Source organism: Watersipora subatra, chromosome 3 (assembly GCF_963576615.1).
Source record: "Watersipora subatra chromosome 3, tzWatSuba1.1, whole genome shotgun sequence".
Lineage (NCBI taxonomy): Eukaryota > Metazoa > Bryozoa > Gymnolaemata > Cheilostomatida > Watersiporidae > Watersipora > Watersipora subatra.
The window spans coordinates 16,055,171-16,074,691 of record NC_088710.1 but is presented as its reverse complement, the minus strand read 5'-3'; the positions used below and the strand labels follow the sequence as shown (position 1 = coordinate 16,074,691).

The following is a 19,521-nucleotide window of genomic DNA, read 5'->3' as shown; positions in this document are numbered from 1 at the left end:
ATGATCGAAAAATGGCAGAGAAAGTACAAGAAAATGAAGTATTCAAAACCGCGACTCCTGCTGCAGAGGCTACTACCCACTATCTGAATGAGCTTACAAATTCGAGAGATCTTCAAGAAGTTATAGAGACACAGGTTTCTATGTTAGTTTTTAAAATACGAGTTACTTTGTAAATCTATGCACACGATTACAAGTTATTGTCAGTGTCAGCCAAGCGCCGAAGTATTACAATTTTTTCTTATTTTTCGGTAACTAGTTGTTTGAATCTTTAAATGCTATGGTTTTGCGTGAAGTTTAGGTTTTTTTACTGCAATATCGGTTGTGCTTTTGTACTAAACACACTATTGACCGTGAAATTAAGAATTACCCATAATAGTTGTCGAGGTACTTTCATGATAGGCGTAATGTGATGGATTTACTAAGCTGAGCTTATCTAATTACCATAAGTGTTCAGCTATTCTTAGATTAGCCCTGTAATTCAAAAGCCAGCGTGCGTGGAACGCCTATGGATTAACACCCAGCCCTTGCTATATAAGCAAAGCTGCTTCAGTGTGAAGGGGGAGAACAAACAGCACAGACTAAGGTCTGCTTCCAAATTCGATGCCTTGACCAGAGCACTGCTGCTGGTCAGGGCCTCGAATCTGGAAGAAGCCATCACCGCAGCAAAGCTTTATATAATAGCTGGGCGTCAACCAGTGCGACCATCAAGCTTTATAAATCTTCTGCGAGTTGCCCAAATAGATATTCTAAGTGGTACTAGCTGCATAACTGCAGAAGACAACTCTGACGGCACTGAGACAGATCTGGCTGATGAAGGACCAGTCTGCCCGGGTTGCTGCTTTAGAGCAGAGGAGTGATGATACAACCAATTTCAAGTCTCATAGGGTCAGACGTTGCTTTAGATGTGGAAACTCCTACCTGATGAGGAGTTGTACAGTACGTGAGAAATGGCCACCACCATCCACAAACCCTAATCAGGAAAACTAGCAAGGTTCACTTCTAAGATTACGGGTAAAGTGAGTGGACCGGTGCCGCATACCCGTTACAGAAAGCCAGATAAGCAGTGCAGGAGGGAAAAAAGAGTGAGCCAAGCAGACAGTCTAAATGAGTTGTCACAACTGCAACCAATTATTAAAAAACCTGATTTGCTCCCCTGCATCTTAAATTGCTTCGGCGATGCTGCGAACCCTCCAGTAGGTCAATCTAATTGCAGCACTAGGGTTAATGCAGAGCATCCTTCAAGCATATAAATTTTGCAGCCACTGCTTCTGCACTCTATATTCCAGGAAAAGTTGAAGGCTTTTAGGTACACTATTTAGTAGACAATGTCTGTACCCTCAACTTGCTGTCAATGAGAGTGTATGGTAGGCTGCCACGGAGGTTTCTTGGTGGATTGCTGGCATTTGAACACACTGAAGGCACTCTGGCAAATGGATTTGGTTTGAAATTTTATGGACAGATAAAATTAGCTAGCAGATTAAGGTCAGAACCATTCGAATTAGACTTTATTGTTGCTGATATTGAGCCAGATGCTATACTTGGAATGCCCTTTTTACTAAGCCACAATTGCTTAGTTGTTTAGACTCTACTGTTGTGATGAATGGCAAACACTTTATATGCACCAAGCAGCGTGGTATAGATTTTGTTAGTAGAGTACAGGTCATTGCTAACGAATCTATTTCTGCTAGATCTGAGCAGTTGGTCCGGTGTTGGCTGTTAAATAACATTTGTTCCCCTGTTGGCATAGTGGAAGACACAGAAGTCGCGGCTAAGCATGGCATAGTTATTGCTGCTAGTGTTAGTACATGGAGTGAGGAGAGGAAATATTTTATTCGATGTATTAATCCTGCGATGCAAGTAAGTCATCTTAATGCTGGCTCTATTAGAAGACAGTGTGTCAGCTTGGAGAAGGGACAGATTCTTGATTCATCTGTTCATATGATGCATGGGAACAACAGGAAGCTTGCGTCAGATGGAAATAGTGTTGTGGAATGTGATCCACTGAGAGCTGAGCCTAGGGCTGAGCTGAGCCGGGCTGTGCTCAGTCAGGCAGAATAACGAGGTGGGAGTTAAGCCAGTCAAAGCCAAGCTGAGTAGAGCCAAAGCCGAGCGGGTCAAGCCCAGCCAAGTAGAACGAGAGGGGGGCCTACCCGCTATATAAACCTGAACATTTGTGCTAGAGAGCAGAGCTGTTCTGGGCCTGTTCATTGCATGTGCTTGACTATTTTTGTACTCTTATGAACGAAGCAGAAAATATATGTATAAACTCATGCACCAAGTCTTGTACTAGTGGAGGAAAGTAAGGGTGGCACATAACCTTTACATTATTCCTGCTATCTCATCTCACTTGGAGAGCCTATATGAGGAGGCAACTGAAGCATGTTCTCAGTTTTCGCAACGCAAAGCGATTGCCAAGTTGTTGCATAGCTTCAGTGATGTCTTTTTGAAAGATGACTCTGATCTAAGACTGACATCTTTAATGAAACATTATATCCATGTAAAGGCGATGTCAAAGTCAATTAAACCGGACCCAACTCGTTTAGAGGTGGAGGAAAAAGCCGAGGTCAGCAAGCAAGTTCATGAATTGTCAAAGCAAGGTCTTATTGAGCCTGCATATGGAGCATGGAGCTCTCATATTGCACTGGTGAAAAAGAAAACTGGCAGCCTGAGGTTTTGCATTGATTATGGTAGATTAAATGCTATTACAGTTCATTATGCTCACCTCTTGCCTTGTATAGACGAAAGATAGAAGCTGGCAGCAAACTCTTCTCCACACTGGATCTCATGAACGGCTATGGGCAAGTTCCATTAGATGAAGATGCTAAGAATAAGTCGGCATTTTGCACCCGAGAAGGCCTGTGGAGATGGAAAGTCTTGCCATTTGGTTTGACAGCAGCCTGGCAACATTTCAACGGATGAAGGAGCAAGTGTTACAAAGACTGCATTGAAAGATTGCTGCTGCATCTAGACGATGTTATAGTTGTAGGCGACAGCTTCGAAGAACATTACCTCAACCTTGAAGAGGTCCTATCTCGGCTTGGATCGGCCAAGCTTAAGCCATCCAAATGCCATATCTTTCAAGAAGAAGTGGCATATTTGGGACATATTGTCAGTAGTAATGGTGCCACAACTGATCCAAAGAAAATATCCACTGTTGCTACTTGGCCATTTCCGAAGAATGTGACCGAGCTACAATATTTTCTTAGAACTGTTGGTTACTATTGTCAGTATGTCCAGGACTTTGCCAACAAAGCATGACCACTGACAAAGCTAACCAGTAAAACAGCCAAGTTTGAATGGACTGAGGGCCATGCAGCTTTCAACACGCAGAAGCAGTCGCTACTGACAGCACCAGTTCTGGGTTATCCAAACCAAGCTCTTGATTATCTCCTGGACACAGATGCTTTCCTTAATGGGGTTGGTGCAATCTTGTCTCAAATCTAAGATGGCCAGGAACGAGTAATTTTTCTATTATAGTCGTGCTTTTTCACCTGCTCAGCAAAACTATTGTATGATTAGAAGAGAACTGTGAGCTGTTGTCAAGGCTGTTGCTCATTTTTATCTATATTTGTATGGTGAAGAGTTTAAAATTCTTACTGATCGCGCTTCTCTTTTATGGTTATGCAGGAGGACTACGTATTCTGCCCAAGTTGCATGGTGGTTAGAGATCTTGAGTGAATTCACCTTCACCATATAGCATCGACCAGGGAGCAAACATAGAAACGCTGATGTATTATCAAGGAGGCCATGCCATGACTGCACCAAATGCGACAGGGTCACCAAACAATGTGGAGGACCAAGCATGAGCCAAATCCAAAATGAACTATCAGAGAGGGTAAAAAATAAATACCCTGTGTGTAGTAGGATTGCTGGAAAGAAGTTGATTGCACATGAAGGTGCTGATGATTTATTGGATAAAAATCACATCCATCAAGTTGTCGGTACAGACTGAAGTATCAGCTAGGAGTGGACCAGAGTCCTCACAAGCTGCCAACTTAATCATAACTAATGGGGATGGTTGTTGCATGATAGAGGATTTCAGCACTAGTAATAGCTGCCAGAATGATGACGAGCAGACAACTTTAGATTACTCTTCTAATCAACAAGTGGGTAGCAACCACTCTCCACCAACACCGCAGTCGGACACACCTAGCTTTGATGAATTATGTCAGGCTCAGCTGCTCCCAAGTTATATTGCGACTGTCTACAATGCTGTCAAGAAGCAACAATCTCTGGATTCATCCATAGTCAACTTTGTCAGTACAGAATTACGAAAGCTTAGCACCATGCTCTTTTTAATGCGAAGAGAGGATCAAGTGCTGGTAACTCATATAATTGTAGGGAAAAGATCTCAGAAGGTGGTACTTTGTCCTATGAACATGCGGAAGCAGGTGGTTTGGAACACGCATACCCTTTTTCATGCCGGGATAATGACTCTCCGAAGACTTAGACTGACATGGTACTGGCCGGGAATGACTTCTGATGTTTGGCGTATAGTGAACAGCTGCGAAATATGCCAGCAAGCGAAGTCTAGATGGTTGCATAATTCCTCGAGTCATAGACCTCTTTGGGTTGGCCATCCATGGTAAAAAGGTTGCGATTGACCTAGTTGGACCGCTACCTTTGACCCCTCAAGGAAACAGATTGCTTTTAATATTGACAGACCATTTTACCCATTTGCAGTACGCTATACCTCTACCTGATGCTACAGCTTCTATAATTGCTGGGGCTTTAGATAGCCGTGTCTTTTGCTACTTTGAATTACCTGAAAAGCTCCATAGTGACCGAGGAACACAGTTTGAAGGTGATCTTATGGCAGAACTTTGAGCCATGTGGAGGATCACTAAAACTCGGACAACGGCATATCATCCCCAATCTAATGGCGTGGTGGAACGTGAAAATGGAACTTTAGGCGATTCCCTTCGCTGTTCTTTTACTTAGATGGAAGCTCAAGAAATCTGGAACATTATGCTACTACAGATCATGAGGGCCTTTAGAGAACCTCGCATGCGGCAACAGAGGAAGTTGCAAACTATTTGATGCTAGGGCGGGAATGTAGGCTACCTGCCTGGGTAATAGGTGGTACACATGACCCTGATGAGACTACATGACATTAATATACCCCACATATGCAAAATCAGTTCGATACTGCTTACCATTTGATTCGCACTCCACAAATGCTACCCCTTAGATTACCTGATCAGAAAAAAGCAATCTTCAAGGAAGGTGACTTGGGGTTAGTTCAAAATAAATGGAGACGCAAAGGAATTCACCCAAAACTACTATCAAACCAAAGTTTAATGGGTCATTTATTGTAAAGAAGGTCTTTGACAACGGCACTTACAAAGTTGCTTGTCAAGAAACCGTCAATGAATGTTGTCTTAAGCTGTTTAGGCCGGCATCTGATGTAGTGGGCCAACTGAGAAGCCCCAATACCAGCTCAGATGTTGACCAGCCAAGGAATGATTCTCCCAGTGATATGGAAGAGCATATCAGGGCTGAAAAGGATTCAGCATCAGCCGATGCTGCACTCGATCACCATTTCGATTATCTCAACATGTCCTGAGAAGAACAAGTTTTGCCTTTTGAACGGCCAAGGCACGCCTTGAGAAAACTTCCTTGGTTGAAGGATCATGTGTTATATTGAGCTTCAAGGCCTTGAAGAAGATATTGGTATGTTCGATGACACCAAATTTGGAAACCTACTTGGGAAGTCTCCGATGCCTTTATTTACGGTTTCAAGCCTTCTATAGCGTCAACCCCACTTGAAACATTCAACTCACTCTAACTAGCTGCATTATCAGGACAACTAAGCATTGTAACAGGTAAGGTTGTAAGGCTGCAACCGGGTTATCAACATTGTAGCTGGATCCTCAATCCATCCTTTATCGACGCTTGTGGGCCAATATTCGAATACTGCCATCGAATTTAGGGGTGGAGAATGTGATTGATTTACTAAGCTGAGCTTCTTTAATTACCATTAGTGTTCAGCTATTCTCAGATTAGCCCTGTAATTCAAAAGCTAGCTTGCATGGAAAGCCCATGGATTAACACCCAGCCCTTGCTATATAAGCAAAGGTGCTCCAGTGTTAAGGGAAAAAACAAACAGCACAGAGCAAGGATTACGGACTACGAGCTACAAAACTACAAGACTGAGAATTCCGTTCCTAATCATCATTAAGAACAGCAACAAACCTCTGTGCAGCTTTGTGTGTACTTATATATCTTGACATTTTTGCATTTACAAGTGTAACTGTTTGAGTATCTACCATTTGTAAACTCATTTCAGCATTACACTTTCTTGCATTCATATGTCCTTAAATACTGTGTGTTTTCATGCTTACAGAGATTGAGTCATCAAGAGCCATACTTATTTACTAGTCACCTTGCTTGTAACAATTACAGTTGTGCATGAGAGCTATTACTCATTCAGTAAAAGACAACTTGTACGCAGAACCTACTTGTAGGTGACTAATCAGCACTGACTTCCACAACAGTAATATGGTTGAGCAACGATTTTTAATTAATTATGTAAGACCTTCGTTTTTACAAGCTTTGCCATCAAATGCTGCGCTTCCTATTTGTGTAGTAATAAAATGCTCAATACTGATTATTTTTCGTGGAAGGATTAATGACTATTTTTTATTACTGCTTCATTGTCATTTAAAAAACATAAACATGAATCATAATAGATAGTTGTTTAATACGGTTTCTGAAGAAAACTTTGCCTACGATGCAACATAGCTCGTTTTAACTTATTCAAAAAACTATTTTACTGTTTCGTCTTACCGCCTATTTATTACACAATTATGCAAACAGGAAAATGTCAATATCGCCCAATTCTCTATGATGTATCGCTAAAGAATAATCATGTTGTAAATAAAGCTATTCTACACAATTTAACAATATGAAAAACAAATATGAAGTTGGTTGTCAATATTTGAAAATTTTACTTGCAATTTTTTCCTTGCTGAGATGTCTTGAACATTTTGAAATGCTTGTTTTCAAACAATGTTTGTATGCTGAAATTTGCCAGTTGCATATCAAACACAACAGTACGTGTATATTTATAACCAATAATACTATTTAAAACACCTTTTCATTATTATTCATTACATATTCATTAGTATTCATTACACTCGATTATTGGTAGCTATTTGAAATTCTGATTATTATGTTATCCATCCATTGTATAGCAATGATGCCACATGTTTTCAATACTATTAGGTGTGTTATTAACGATATATTCAAAATTTTCAGCTCTAGCCCGTCATTTGGCTAAAAACTAAAACAGACAAATATTTGCCAACCGCTGCTCAAGTTTTTTGCTTTTCATGTAGTTTTCATTATTATTATTTATATCTGGCATTAAATTTTACTAATGTTGTAATAGTATGTGTATCTATGACCTAGATGAGAGGGGAATTAAAAGATATTAAAAAGCAGTTTCACTTAGCTTTTACTTTGCAAGAGTTCTATGAACCCAGGTCTTAAAGAGACCGACCCTTGCTTCGCATAGATGGCTGTTAATCTTTACAAAATTATCGATTAACCACAGTTGGTCAGGTCACAATAGCTGAATGTTAATTCTATAAAAAGTTAGAAGCACAGCATTTGCTGCAACAAAAGTAGTGTATGTATAATAAAAAAAGTTTTAGAAGGTTGTTTTTTCACCCGAGTCATGTGCAAGCAGTATTTGTCGTTAGCTACACTTGGAGTTTCAATTTTTAAAGTGTAACTGTATAAATGTAAATACAGCATATTAGACACAAATTGTGAATTTTGTTTAGATGAAGTTTTTTTCAGATAGTAAACAATGTGAGGTTTGAGCAAAAAATTAAATTTGTCGTGCTTTAAATGCCATACATAGTACAATAAACAGTTAATCACGCTATTTATGTAGGTAATAACACATGTTCTGGTAAATAACACGTGGTCAGGTAAATAACACATGTTCGGATGAATAACACGTGTTCAGATGAATGACATGTGATGAATGACACGTGTTCAGATGAATGACACGTGTTCAGATGAATGACACGTGTTCAGATGAATGACACGTGTTCAGATGAATGACACGTGTTCAGATGAATGACACGTGATGAATGACACATGTTCGGATGAATAACACGTGTTCGGATGAATGACACGTGTTCGGATGAATGACACGTGTTCGGATGAATGACACGTGTTCGGATGAATGACACGTGTTCGGATGAATGACACGTGTTCGGATGAATGACACGTGTTCGGATGAATGACACGTGTTCAGATGAATGACACGTGTTCAGATGAATGACACGTGTTCAGATGAATGACACGTGTTCAGATGAATGACACGTGTTCGGGTAAATAACACGTGGTCGGGTAAATAACACGTGTTCGGATGAATAACACGTGTTCAGATGAATGACACGTGATGAATGACACGTGTTCAAATGAATGACACGTGTTCGGATGAATGGCACGTGTTCGGATGAATGACACGTGTTCGGATGAATGACACGTGTTCGGATGAATGACACGTGTTCGGATGAATGACACGTGTTCGGATGAATGACACGTGTTCGGATGAATGACACGTGTTCGGATGAATGACACGTGTTCGGATGAATGACACGTGTTCGGATGAATGACACGTGTTCGGATGAATGACACGTGTTCGGATGAATGACACGTGTTCGGATGAATGACACGTGTTCGGATGAATGACACGTGTTCGGATGAATGACACGTGTTCGGATGAATGACACGTGTTCGGATGAATGACACGTGTTCGGATGAATGACACGTGTTCGGATGAATGACACGTGTTCGGATGAATGACACGTGTTCGGATGAATGACACGTGTTCGGATGAATGACACGTGTTCGGATGAATGACACGTGTTCGGATGAATGACACGTGTTCGGATGAATGACACGTGTTCGGATGAATGACACGTGTTCGGATGAATGACACGTGTTCGGATGAATTACACGTGTTCGGATGAATGACACGTGTTCAGATGAAGGACACGTGTTCAGATGAATGACACGTGTTCAGGTGAATGACACATGTTCAGATGAATGACACGTGTTCAGATGAATGACACGTGTTCAGATGAATGACACGTGTTCAGATGAATGACACGTGGTCAGGTAAATAACACGTGTTCGGATGAATAACACGTGTTCAGATGAATGACACGTGATGAATGACACGTGTTCAGATGAATGACACGTGTTCAGATGAATGACACGTGTTCGGATGAATGACACGTGTTCGGATGAATGACACGTGTTCAGATGAATGACACGTGGTCAGGTAAATAACACATGTTCGGATGAATAACACGTGTTCGGATGAATGACACGTGTTCGGATGAATGCCACGTGTTCAGGTAAATTCACACTTGTTCAGGTAAATTCACGCGTGTTCAGGTAAATTCACACGTGTTCAGGTAAATTCACACTTGTTCAGGTAAATTAACACTTGTTCAGGTAAATTCACACTTGTTCAGGTAAATTCACGCGTGTTCAGGTAAATTCACGCGTGTTCAGGTAAATTCACGCGTGTTCAGGTAAATTGACACGTGTTCAGATGAATGACACGTGTTCAGATGAATGACACGTGTTCAGATGAATGACACGTGTTCAGATGAATGACACGTGTTCAGATGAATGACACGTGTTCAGATGAATGACACGTGTTCAGATGAATGACACGTGTTCAGATGAATGACACGTGTTCAGATGAATGACACGTGTTCAGATGAATGACACGTGTTCAGATGAATGCCACGTGTTCAGGTAAATTCACACGTGTTCAGGTAAATTCACACTTGTTCAGGTAAATTCACACTTGTTCAGGTAAATTCACGCGTGTTCAGGTAAATTCACGCGTGTTCAGGTAAATTCACGCGTGTTCAGGTAAATTGACGCGTGTTCAGATGAATGACACGTGTTCAGATGAATAACATGTTCTGGTAAATAACACTTGTTCAAGTAAATAACACATGTTCAGGTAAATGACACATGTTGTTCAACAACACTATAATTTCAAATTCCCACACAATCCAATGATTTATGTCATGCAGAAATTTTTTTTATCTTAAAAATATTTTTGTGTACCGACAGCTATGAAAAAAGTTTATATAATTACTGCTTTTTATTCGCTACTGATACTTTGTATTTGTACTGCTACTGACTTGCTGAATTCTAGGTCTGGGTTGACACCATTCTCTCTATTTAGTTTGAAGAGGTTTGAGAAGACGAACGAGACACTCTGGCGTGCCAACTCTCTGTGTGAAGTAAGATATGAGGCCATCCATGGTGATTTTAGAAAGCACATTGCCACGTTAGTTGAAGCGAAGAACAGCTTAGAATCAATATTCAAGCGAATCAGGTCGGTTGAAGGTTGAGACATCGGCGAGTAATTTTTATTGCTTGATGTTGTCCCGTTACTCTATAAGCCAGATTAGAAAAAATCTGATTTTTCTCGATTCAAGTCTATTTTTTCTATTTTCATGATTGTTGATAAATTTGATTTTTTTCACGCAGTTTTGCTCAATTAAGTTGTCGGTGTATGATACATCAGAATGCTGGGAAAATACTTTTCAGTATTGTTGACATACACGCTTTAGTTTGACAAGTTCTTATATTTCTTGCATTGAACAGTCATATAAAATTATAATGTGTAAACTACATGTTTGTGGAGTAGAGCTACTAGCAGTTTCACATAAAGTATGAATGAGAGCCAAAGACATAAAAAGGCATTATGAAATATTTAAGCACATTCTTGCTCGGATCGATGCTGTGGATCATGTGAAATATAAATACCAATTTGTTAGGTTCTTCAGTACCAGCTGGTTTCTTATTTTCAAATGAACAAAACCAAAACTGGAGAATACTCTTTCAATGCTTGCGTTTGAGTCAATTTCATGTAGCATATGCAACTAACATGTGCATTCATTCAAGATATTCCCAGTCTAGTCATCAGTGTAAACCATTTAAAATCTGATTATAAAAAAGCAAAATTTTAGAACATTGTGAATGGATATATCTTAGGAGTTGTCCATATAATAATACATGTAGCAACATTAATTATTAATATGAACAACAACTTCACATGCTTGGGGTCATTAGCTATAAAAAAGCTCTGAAGTTCTCACAAACACAAAATTCACATTTTGTCTAAATATTATATAATATTTTTGGTAATGTCTAGTGCAACGCAAAAATAATTTGACTATTTCGATGGATCAATGAACTAGATCTAAATCTAACATTTTAGTAAGGTGTAGACAAAGGTCATGGCGGGTCATGTTTCTATGATACCTTGCCAGAAAAAGTGTATTATCCATTAGTTCTTAGAGTTGAGTAGTTGTGCTGCTGCTCCAATCTCCAATTGGAATTGAAGTCCAATCACTAATGTTTCTCTTTTTCACAGCGGATAATATAATGTGATTCTGGAAATATGTTTGCTAAAATATTACATTGTTTTGGTCACCTGTTAGCAATTGAAGGCAGTGTTGACATTGGCCACCGATGACTACGATGTTCTAGGTAGACTCATTCTTGAATAAACCAAGAATGACCCAAGAAAGGCTGACCTATTTCTTGGGTTATTAGTTAGTGAGTTGGTCTTTATGGTCCCACATGTTTCTCTTCCACTTGATTTCTATCTGCCACTAGAGCCTTTGTGTTTTAGAATGCTCAAACGAGTCGTGAAGGCCAAGTATCCAGAGGCTTATGCTGGTGGGTCAATATTTTGTTGCTGCGGTTGTTTATTTTCTGCTGCCTGTAACTAAACTCAATTTTGGAAAGTTTTCATTTATTGATTTGGAAAAATCATTATTATTGTAGCACTTTTTCGACTCCGTACTATCTACATGTAGCAGCAGCTTGTAAGGGAAATATAAAAAATTCAGTGGTATTTTTTGCCATGTTGAAATGAGGAGTGTCATACTTCACAGATTTATTGCTTATAAAGAAAGACGCACAGCGTATTTTTAAACATTTCCCTCGATATCTACACGTGTATACATATAAATTCTGATCTTCTTGTAATCTTGCTTGAAATAGTCGCACTGAATTTATTTGTCTTATAAAAGATTTAACCTCAAGAGATATACAGCTTAGCAGACTGACACTCTATTACCTGTCCTAATCATCCACCTTCCCGCGGAATAATCTTTACTATAATAAGAGTGATGTTCAAAAAAAGTGGCATCAAAAATTTCTTGCACGAGGAAGAGTTATAGGAGCAGACTACCAGAGCTCCATGGTTTATCCTCTACTGATTATTTAATGTGAAAATGCTGCCTGCATGCTGCACAATGCAGCACAGGGCTCAATTGGTAGTCTTAGAACTTTTGTTTTCCATGTAAACGCCCCGCGATCTATCTGATTAGAAACTCAAGACTACACCTTCGCTAAGGAAACTTCTAGTAAGAGCAATTGCATTGATTGAGTGCATTCATGGATTGTGAAAGAGGTGTAGCAATTTGCTTTAAAAATTTACACGCATGCTACAGGCGATCTGATTAGAAATGAAAGGAATTCCGGGCAATGCCGGGTCTACTGCTAGTATATCATAAACCTAAAAATTGTTGCAGTAGTTTTTTGCATGAAAGAACAGTATTAGTTGTTGCTTTGCGCAGAATCACGTAAAATTGTGTTCCTTTATTGCGTAAACATTAATAAACACCACATTTAATGATGTAGTCATTGACATGATGCAATACTAGATAATATATAGAGAGGGTTCATTTAAATTTCTGCGATGCAGTGTCATACCATGCATGTATTAGGTAATACCAGTCTTATAATTGCAATATAGAGTTATTCTCTCACATTCCTACTGTAAAAAGAAGACAACTATTAATCATTGCTACTGACTTTTTTGTTTTACATTTTGTGTATCCTTTGCGCAGACGCTAGTCTTTTCATCCTAAAAAGGACAAGTTGTGATATCAGCTTCATGAGAAATGTCAACTAAATCTGTATCTGAATCATATCGTTAAATAAAAACCTGAAACTTTCAACATACTAATGTACACATGATTTGTTCATGCTGTATTTGTAACCATGGTAGCTAGTCTTTATTCCAAAAGCATGGTTTTGTACAGCCATAAAAGTACTTTGTATTTGAAAAATTACGAAGTGCTTGACATTTTTTTTTTGGTTGCTTGTCAAAAATGGACAACTGTATGTGTTTACATATGATGTAAGAACCTTTGTATTTCACCAATATTTTTTTAGGTGGAAGATGTTATATTTGGATTAGATCGATGCATGCTATTTTGTAGCTTGTGAAGTTGTCTACACCCCACCAGATGACGATGAAGAAGAACGACCTGCTTCTTCTCCAACTGATTGAATAGAGTTCTTAGGAGGAGTCTGTTCCTTCTGTTATGCAGCCAGAGTGGGTGTTACGGATGAGGAAAAGAGGATGTTTGAAGTGGAGCTTCACGAGGGGCTAGTCATAGTCATTATATAGATGAACTTTGCTATGGATTGTATGATGTATCATGTCTGCCTACTCAACTGATGTTTACTGGTGACTACTTTCATAAATGTTGCCGAGATCATGTGAAGAAGTTGTGTCCACCTGTGGGCTGAAAATAAAGTTCCAGCAAACCTCGAGTATCTTTGAATGAATTACTGAGTTGTTCTTTGTCAGCTGTCTGAATACAAATACACACAATATCGGATATAAGAGACCTTTTGAAAAAATAGACTTACCGTAAAACCTCTAATTGAACGCTGTAGCACTTTATTTTTCAACCCTTCCTCTATAGTGGCAGTCAATTGGAGGCGGCGTTCAAATAGAGGCGTGCTGTGTATTTTCTGATGGTTGGTCAGAATTTTCGGAAGATAAATTTAGCCCTCTTACGGGCAAAGCAAATATCGTCTATATTTTGCTCTTTTTGCCCGGTAGAGCAATTTTAAACCTTTTATATGCAATAAATCTGCTAACATAACTTCAACTTGTCAAAGATTTTTTAATAAATATGCATCGAGAAACTGAGGAATATCGCTACCGGTTAATATCTATTGCTTGCAATTGACCTGCGATGATATTATAGCCTGTGTCCTTCTCTGCAATTTGTCGGAGTTTTCAATTTTTATTTCTTTTTAAATTTGAAAACGTATTTTCATTTTGTATCTATATTTACCAATGTTGAATAAAAGGTCATTGCACTCATGTTTGCTACAGTTTGCTGCCAAAACTAGCTTTTTATGTGCAATAGAAGTGGAGTTCTAAGCATCGATCCATTGTAAGCCGTGTTAAAATAGCCGCAAGGATACTATTAAATAACATAGTTTTTACTATAAATCTGCATATTTATAAGTTATACAATAATAATCTATCAAATGGTACAAATATGCATATATTCATGAACAAGTGACACAAACGAACCATGCTTATATGATATGCGGAAACAAAAATTAACGTTTGTAAAACAAAATTATTTCCATCGTTTGCTCTGATAGCTGCATTCTGATTGTTGCTTTCAAATATTTTCTAATTGCCCAATACCTTCCACAATATCATCTGCTCTCAACTCTTTTTCTGCACTGCTGAACTAGTCTATACTAGCGTGCAAACAAATTTTTGGGACAGCAAAACTTTTACGTGTTGCATTTAACACAAATGTAAAAGTTTGCTTGCTAAACGTTACCTTTGACCTAAAACTTGCAAACTATTTTTATTTGCATGTTCTTCGAAGTTAAACAAGAAACTACTATTAGCCTGAGACCGTTATTGATTATTGCTATGGTGCTGTTTTCAAAGTTTGAACGAAAAAAAGCGAAAAGCTATGAGTTGGACAACGAAAGAATTGATTGTTATCAGTGTGAACGAATCATTATTAATACGATTTTGTGGACACTTTTCTACTGATAACTTGATATTCTGGGTTCATAAGGATCAAAGATAGTCAAAGTGGCGGTCAAATGGAGGTGGCGTTCAAATAGAGGGTGGCGCTCTATTTTTCAACACTTTCTCTCGTAGTGGAGGTCAAATAGAGGTGGCGTTCAAATGGAGGTTTTACGGTATTTTAATAGCACATGTGTAGTCTTCTGATTGGTTGACTGATAAGAAGAGCTCAGTCGATATTGGATGGTCAGCTGCACAGTCCCACTTTTCCTTGTCTCCTACTGCTAATTAGTTGGGTGGCCCAAAAGTTGTAGATTAATTTTTAACCATGGTCTCAGATTTTTCATTGTTTAAAAAATGTAATATAAAAAACTAATTTGAAAGTATTCTGAGTGAATTTGTTAGTTTTATCTTATCTTTGGTTTCTGTTTTTTGTTCTATATGGAAGGCTTTTGGACAGGAAAAGTGAGGTTTAATTATGAGCCATATCAGAATTAACCCGTTCGAGATATCATTAAACCGATTGTGTGTGTGCCATTTTGTAATATTTCTGTAGGCTGCCATTTATTGCTGATTTGGCAATGTGAGATTAAAGCAATCAATGATAGCATGATTGCAGCCAGTCTGGTAGTGTCAGGGTAAAATATTCTGAATAATAGCTCTTTTAATCATCAGTTACCTATTTAACCATATAGCAACTCATCTAATACAGGTCAATCAATCAACGCTGTCACAATGATCAGACATAGCTGTCGAGATTCTAAATAGCTATAGCCTGACATAGTATTGATGTTTCGTTTGTTCTATGCTGGAATTCTCCCGTGGCTCATTGCATTCTGTGATACTGGCTGGTGAGATTGGTTGCATAAGGTAGCGGCTTTCAACACCGGGTTCACACAACCGTGATTGTCGCAGTTTTGTGCTTCGAGAGAATGTACTGCTTTTAGTTGTCTCTGCTTCTTTGTCATTCTGCAATAGTCACAGTTAGGAATAGTTGTGACAATTAAAATATCAATAGTATAATACAAAAAGTATAAAAAATGTTAAGAGTATTAAAAAACGACAATGTAGTAGTTCTAGTAATTTTTTACTTTGCTTATAGGCCCCATGGTAGCTATCAGGCAGACTTTTTATTTGATTGAATAGAAATTTTATTTCGATGTTACGGGCTGCAGGATTTTAATAAGAGGTAAATTCTATGGTTTCAAAATTACATTTACCATTGCAGTCTGTGTTGATTCATCTCGCATCTGTTTGTTTATAGTGATTGTCTTCTCATTGTCTGATGTCTTTTCATTAGTTGATTCCTCTATGCATAGCTCTTTTGGTACACACTTGGTTTCAAATTCAGGCGTCAATAATTCTCTGCAATGTAAGAAATGATTTGCATTCCTAAGGTTTACTTGCCGCATTCACGTGTCAATAAAAATACCTGAAATAACTTGTCTAGCTAATGAACACCGCTTGTTAGAAATGAATTGAGCGCATGGCAATCTTTATTACTCTAGTTATTTTTAACTTGACATAGTTAATCATCTAGAGGCAAATTTTGCTACTGTTGCAAATGTCGTTCGATGAGAGTGGGTAATCTTGAAACATAGTGATAAGCACTTAGAATAACACAATTCCTTTTCAACTGATTATCGTATTGAAGCTCCAAACTTGTAAAACTCAATGAAAAAACAAATAAAAGATAGAAATAATATCAATATTATTTACTATCTTTGATACCACTAAATATTGAAAAATGTATTGATATTGAATATATCAATAAATCAATAAAATATTGATTTATTGATATATTTAATATATCAATAAATCAATATTTTCACACTTTTTCAAAGGAGTGATGTTTTAGCGGCAACTGAATAAACAATGATCACAGTACCCTGAGAAGGATAGAGTGTCATTAATGACTTGTTTATTTTTGAAAAGGTGCTCTAGTCGCTGCAGCCATTTTAGCATACACAGCATCACCAATAATACAGTCACTATACTCGGGTTCTTAAACTATTGCATACCATGTAAACTGGCCAGAGATTTTTTAATATTTCTTGCAAAATGAAAAGATTTGAGGACTCATTACTTCATATTTTCTGAAGGTAGCTAACCCCTTATTATGATATGCCAAGTCTTAAAGTCTCAAACACATTAATATAATTACAGGCTAAATAAAATTTAATTACTAATCCTCAACAAAACACCTGCTAAGGTTTGCTACTATACACCTCTACCATGTTTGCACATCTGTTTCTTCTATTGCCAACTGATAAATAATTCTAAGAGATGAACATTTTTTAGAAATACCTTTTCGTTAAGTCAGCAGAACTATGTATGGAGCCACCAATTTGGGTTCCATCACTGGTTGCACCAATTTGTCTGTTGTGGACACAGCAGTAGCAATGTCCAGCCGCGGGAGGCGTCTCTAAGGTCAAGCTATCTATATCCGCTATAGACTCAGAGAGAGAGGGTGAACTAAATGATGCGGGTGGTTCTAGTATACTTTCATCAAAGTCCAGATTATCTGACACCCCATCCTCAGATACCAAACCACTATCAGCGAGTTCGAGAGTGGAAAGATTTGGCGATGGCAGCTCACCGACATTGTTATCTGCTTTAGAGACCTCTAGAATCTCTATGGTAATATTGTCAGATGGCTTCTCATCTCTTTCAGAAAGGGTGGGTGAGATTGATTGTGTCCTATTTGATGATACTTTTTTGAGCAAAGCATTGCCTTCGCTGTTGTCAATCACCATAGAGCTAAGATTTATTTGTGGCATTTCTTCATTGCTAGCGAATACGCTGTCGTTGTCGTCCCCCACGCTGCTCGCGATGGAACCTGTGCTATTTAACCTTGAAGTAGAGCCGGTCAAATCTCTATGATCTTCTTTGATTTTAGATTGAAATTTAGCGATTAGTCTCTGTATGCCGCCTGGACTAGTAGCAGTTCCATTCATAGACTCTTCTAGTTCGCTCCTTTCATCTACTGTCTCCAGGGAAGAGCTGCGCCTACACTCCTCTATGTTCAAATGTGTCCAAGTTTTCTTTCCTTTTATGGTACTGCCAAACCTTTCTTTGTCCAAATCTATTGGATTCTGAAATCCAGTAACTGCTGGCCTGTTCTTGGCTTGCATATATATTTTTGGTTTTGCTGGTACCGGTGGCGGAACTAGCAGGTTCGTCGGTTTGGCAAGTGTCTGGAAAGACGCTGCGTGCAGCGATTTGGGCTCTGTGAGTTGCATTGTTGGTTTCTTAGCAACTGCTGGCCCATATCTGTTATTCATGCTAAATGTTCTTCTTATTTGATGTTCAGCTAAAAGTTTTGAAGTAGAATCTATTGTATTGGATCTTCTCAGGGTCACAAAAGGATGTTTCATCGCATTCTCGGTAGGTCTTGTTAGTTGTTTTGATGTAATTAGACTACCAGTGGTGTGGTACAGCTGTTTATACCGGTGCTCAGGTGCTGACTGGGTCTCAGAGCCTTCTATGGGTCCACGAGTCTGTCTAGATTGTGGTTTGATAGAGGTTAGTCCCGGTGGCTTTGACACGTCTTTTATACTTTCTTGTCTTATTCTGCAAAAGAAATTCATCAAACATAAATTCTTTCACACATGACAGTGATGAAATATTACGTGACGTTATGTGGTGTTATGTCACGCTGTGTGATGTGACTTTATGTTATGAGATGTTGTGTGATGTAATGTGATGTGGTGAAGTGTGAGGTCATGTGATGTGAAGATATGTAATATGAGGATATGTGATGTTATGTGATGTGAAGTTATGTAATATGATGATATGTGATGTTATGTGATGTGAAGTTATGTAATAACATGTGATGATATGTTATGTGATAACATGTGATGTGATGACATGTTTTCCTTTTGTCTATTATTGAACGGCCAAGAAGCAAGTTCCGAATATCTTCTCCGTGATAAAAGAATTGTATATTCTTACTACCTGGCAGTTTAGAGAGCATCACAGATCAGATGAGATTAAACTTGTGTACGCAAGACTGGCACAGTCATATTTATTACAATATACTTAACCATACAATGTATGTATTGGTACATACCACATCTAGTGGAATATTGTATGGTACAATACGCTTATGTAGTAGCGTATTGTAATGTATGTGTATGTGTGTGTATATATATATATACATGTATATATATATATAAACTAAAAGCAAGTGCAAAAGCATATAAAAAGAGAACTCTACACTAAAAACCTAAAAGATTATTAGTGGAGTATGAAATATTTGAAAAATTATTGCGAAAAAAGTAAACTTTTAGTATTTGCGTTACAAATTTGTTTCGTGCGGAGCACTCATCAGACGCGATTGTACTAAAATGAAAAGCTTTACCGAATGGTAAAGCCGAATATCCATTTACCGAATATCTTTACCGAATATCCATTCGGTAAAGCTTTTCATTTTAGTACAATCGCGTCTGATGAGTGCTTCGCACGAAACAAATTTGTAACCCAAATACTAAAAGTTTACTTTTTTCGCAATAATTATTCAAGTATATATATATATATTTTTTTATCTGAAGAGTGCAAGCCTACTGCACGAAACTTTAAGTAATAAAATGTTTTAATTAAACTTGTAGTTTTTTTAGTACACATAGTTTTATATCAGCTCTGTTTTTACTCAA

General features: G+C 38.2%; 2 protein-coding genes across 2 annotated transcripts; one reads left to right on the top strand and one right to left on the bottom strand.

Moving 5' to 3' along the window:
* The first annotated feature begins 11 nt into the window (after window positions 1-11).
* Window positions 12-14,009, top strand: LOC137391722 (kxDL motif-containing protein 1-like). Its single transcript, XM_068078254.1, has 4 exons — window positions 12-142; window positions 10,235-10,387; window positions 11,693-11,739; window positions 13,293-14,009. Exons 1-4 carry the CDS (start codon window positions 12-14, stop codon window positions 13,361-13,363), a joined length of 402 nt encoding a protein of 133 aa, XP_067934355.1. The 3' UTR covers window positions 13,364-14,009.
* Window positions 14,010-15,625: 1,616 nt separating this feature from the next.
* LOC137391749 (uncharacterized) lies at window positions 15,626-18,122 on the bottom strand. The gene is made up of 3 exons (XM_068078283.1): window positions 17,174-18,122; window positions 16,087-16,231; window positions 15,626-15,835 (listed from the first exon to the last, which is right to left on the bottom strand). The coding sequence occupies exons 1-3, from the start codon at window positions 18,106-18,108 to the stop codon at window positions 15,635-15,637; spliced, it is 1,281 nt and encodes a 426-aa protein (XP_067934384.1). The 5' UTR covers window positions 18,109-18,122; the 3' UTR covers window positions 15,626-15,634.
* Between the last annotated feature and the right edge of the window lie 1,399 nt (window positions 18,123-19,521).

Excerpts from the sequence above, each read along its gene's own strand:
- LOC137391749 (XM_068078283.1), bottom strand. The coding sequence starts at position 18,108 with ATGCAACTCACAGAGCCCAAATCGCTGCACGCAGCGTCTTTCCAGACA. Across the intron at positions 16,232-17,173 it reads TCTGCTGACTTAACGAAAAG|AGAATTATTGACGCCTGAAT; the intron begins GTATTTCTAAAA and ends CTTACATTGCAG. Across the intron at positions 15,836-16,086 it reads AATCAACACAGACTGCAATG|AATGACAAAGAAGCAGAGAC; the intron begins GTAAATGTAATT and ends TGACTATTGCAG.
- LOC137391722 (XM_068078254.1), top strand. The coding sequence starts at position 12 with ATGGCAGAGAAAGTACAAGAAAATGAAGTATTCAAAACCGCGACTCCT. Across the intron at positions 143-10,234 it reads ATAGAGACACAGGTTTCTAT|TTTGAAGAGGTTTGAGAAGA; the intron begins GTTAGTTTTTAA and ends CTCTCTATTTAG. Across the intron at positions 10,388-11,692 it reads TCAATATTCAAGCGAATCAG|AATGCTCAAACGAGTCGTGA; the intron begins GTCGGTTGAAGG and ends TTTGTGTTTTAG.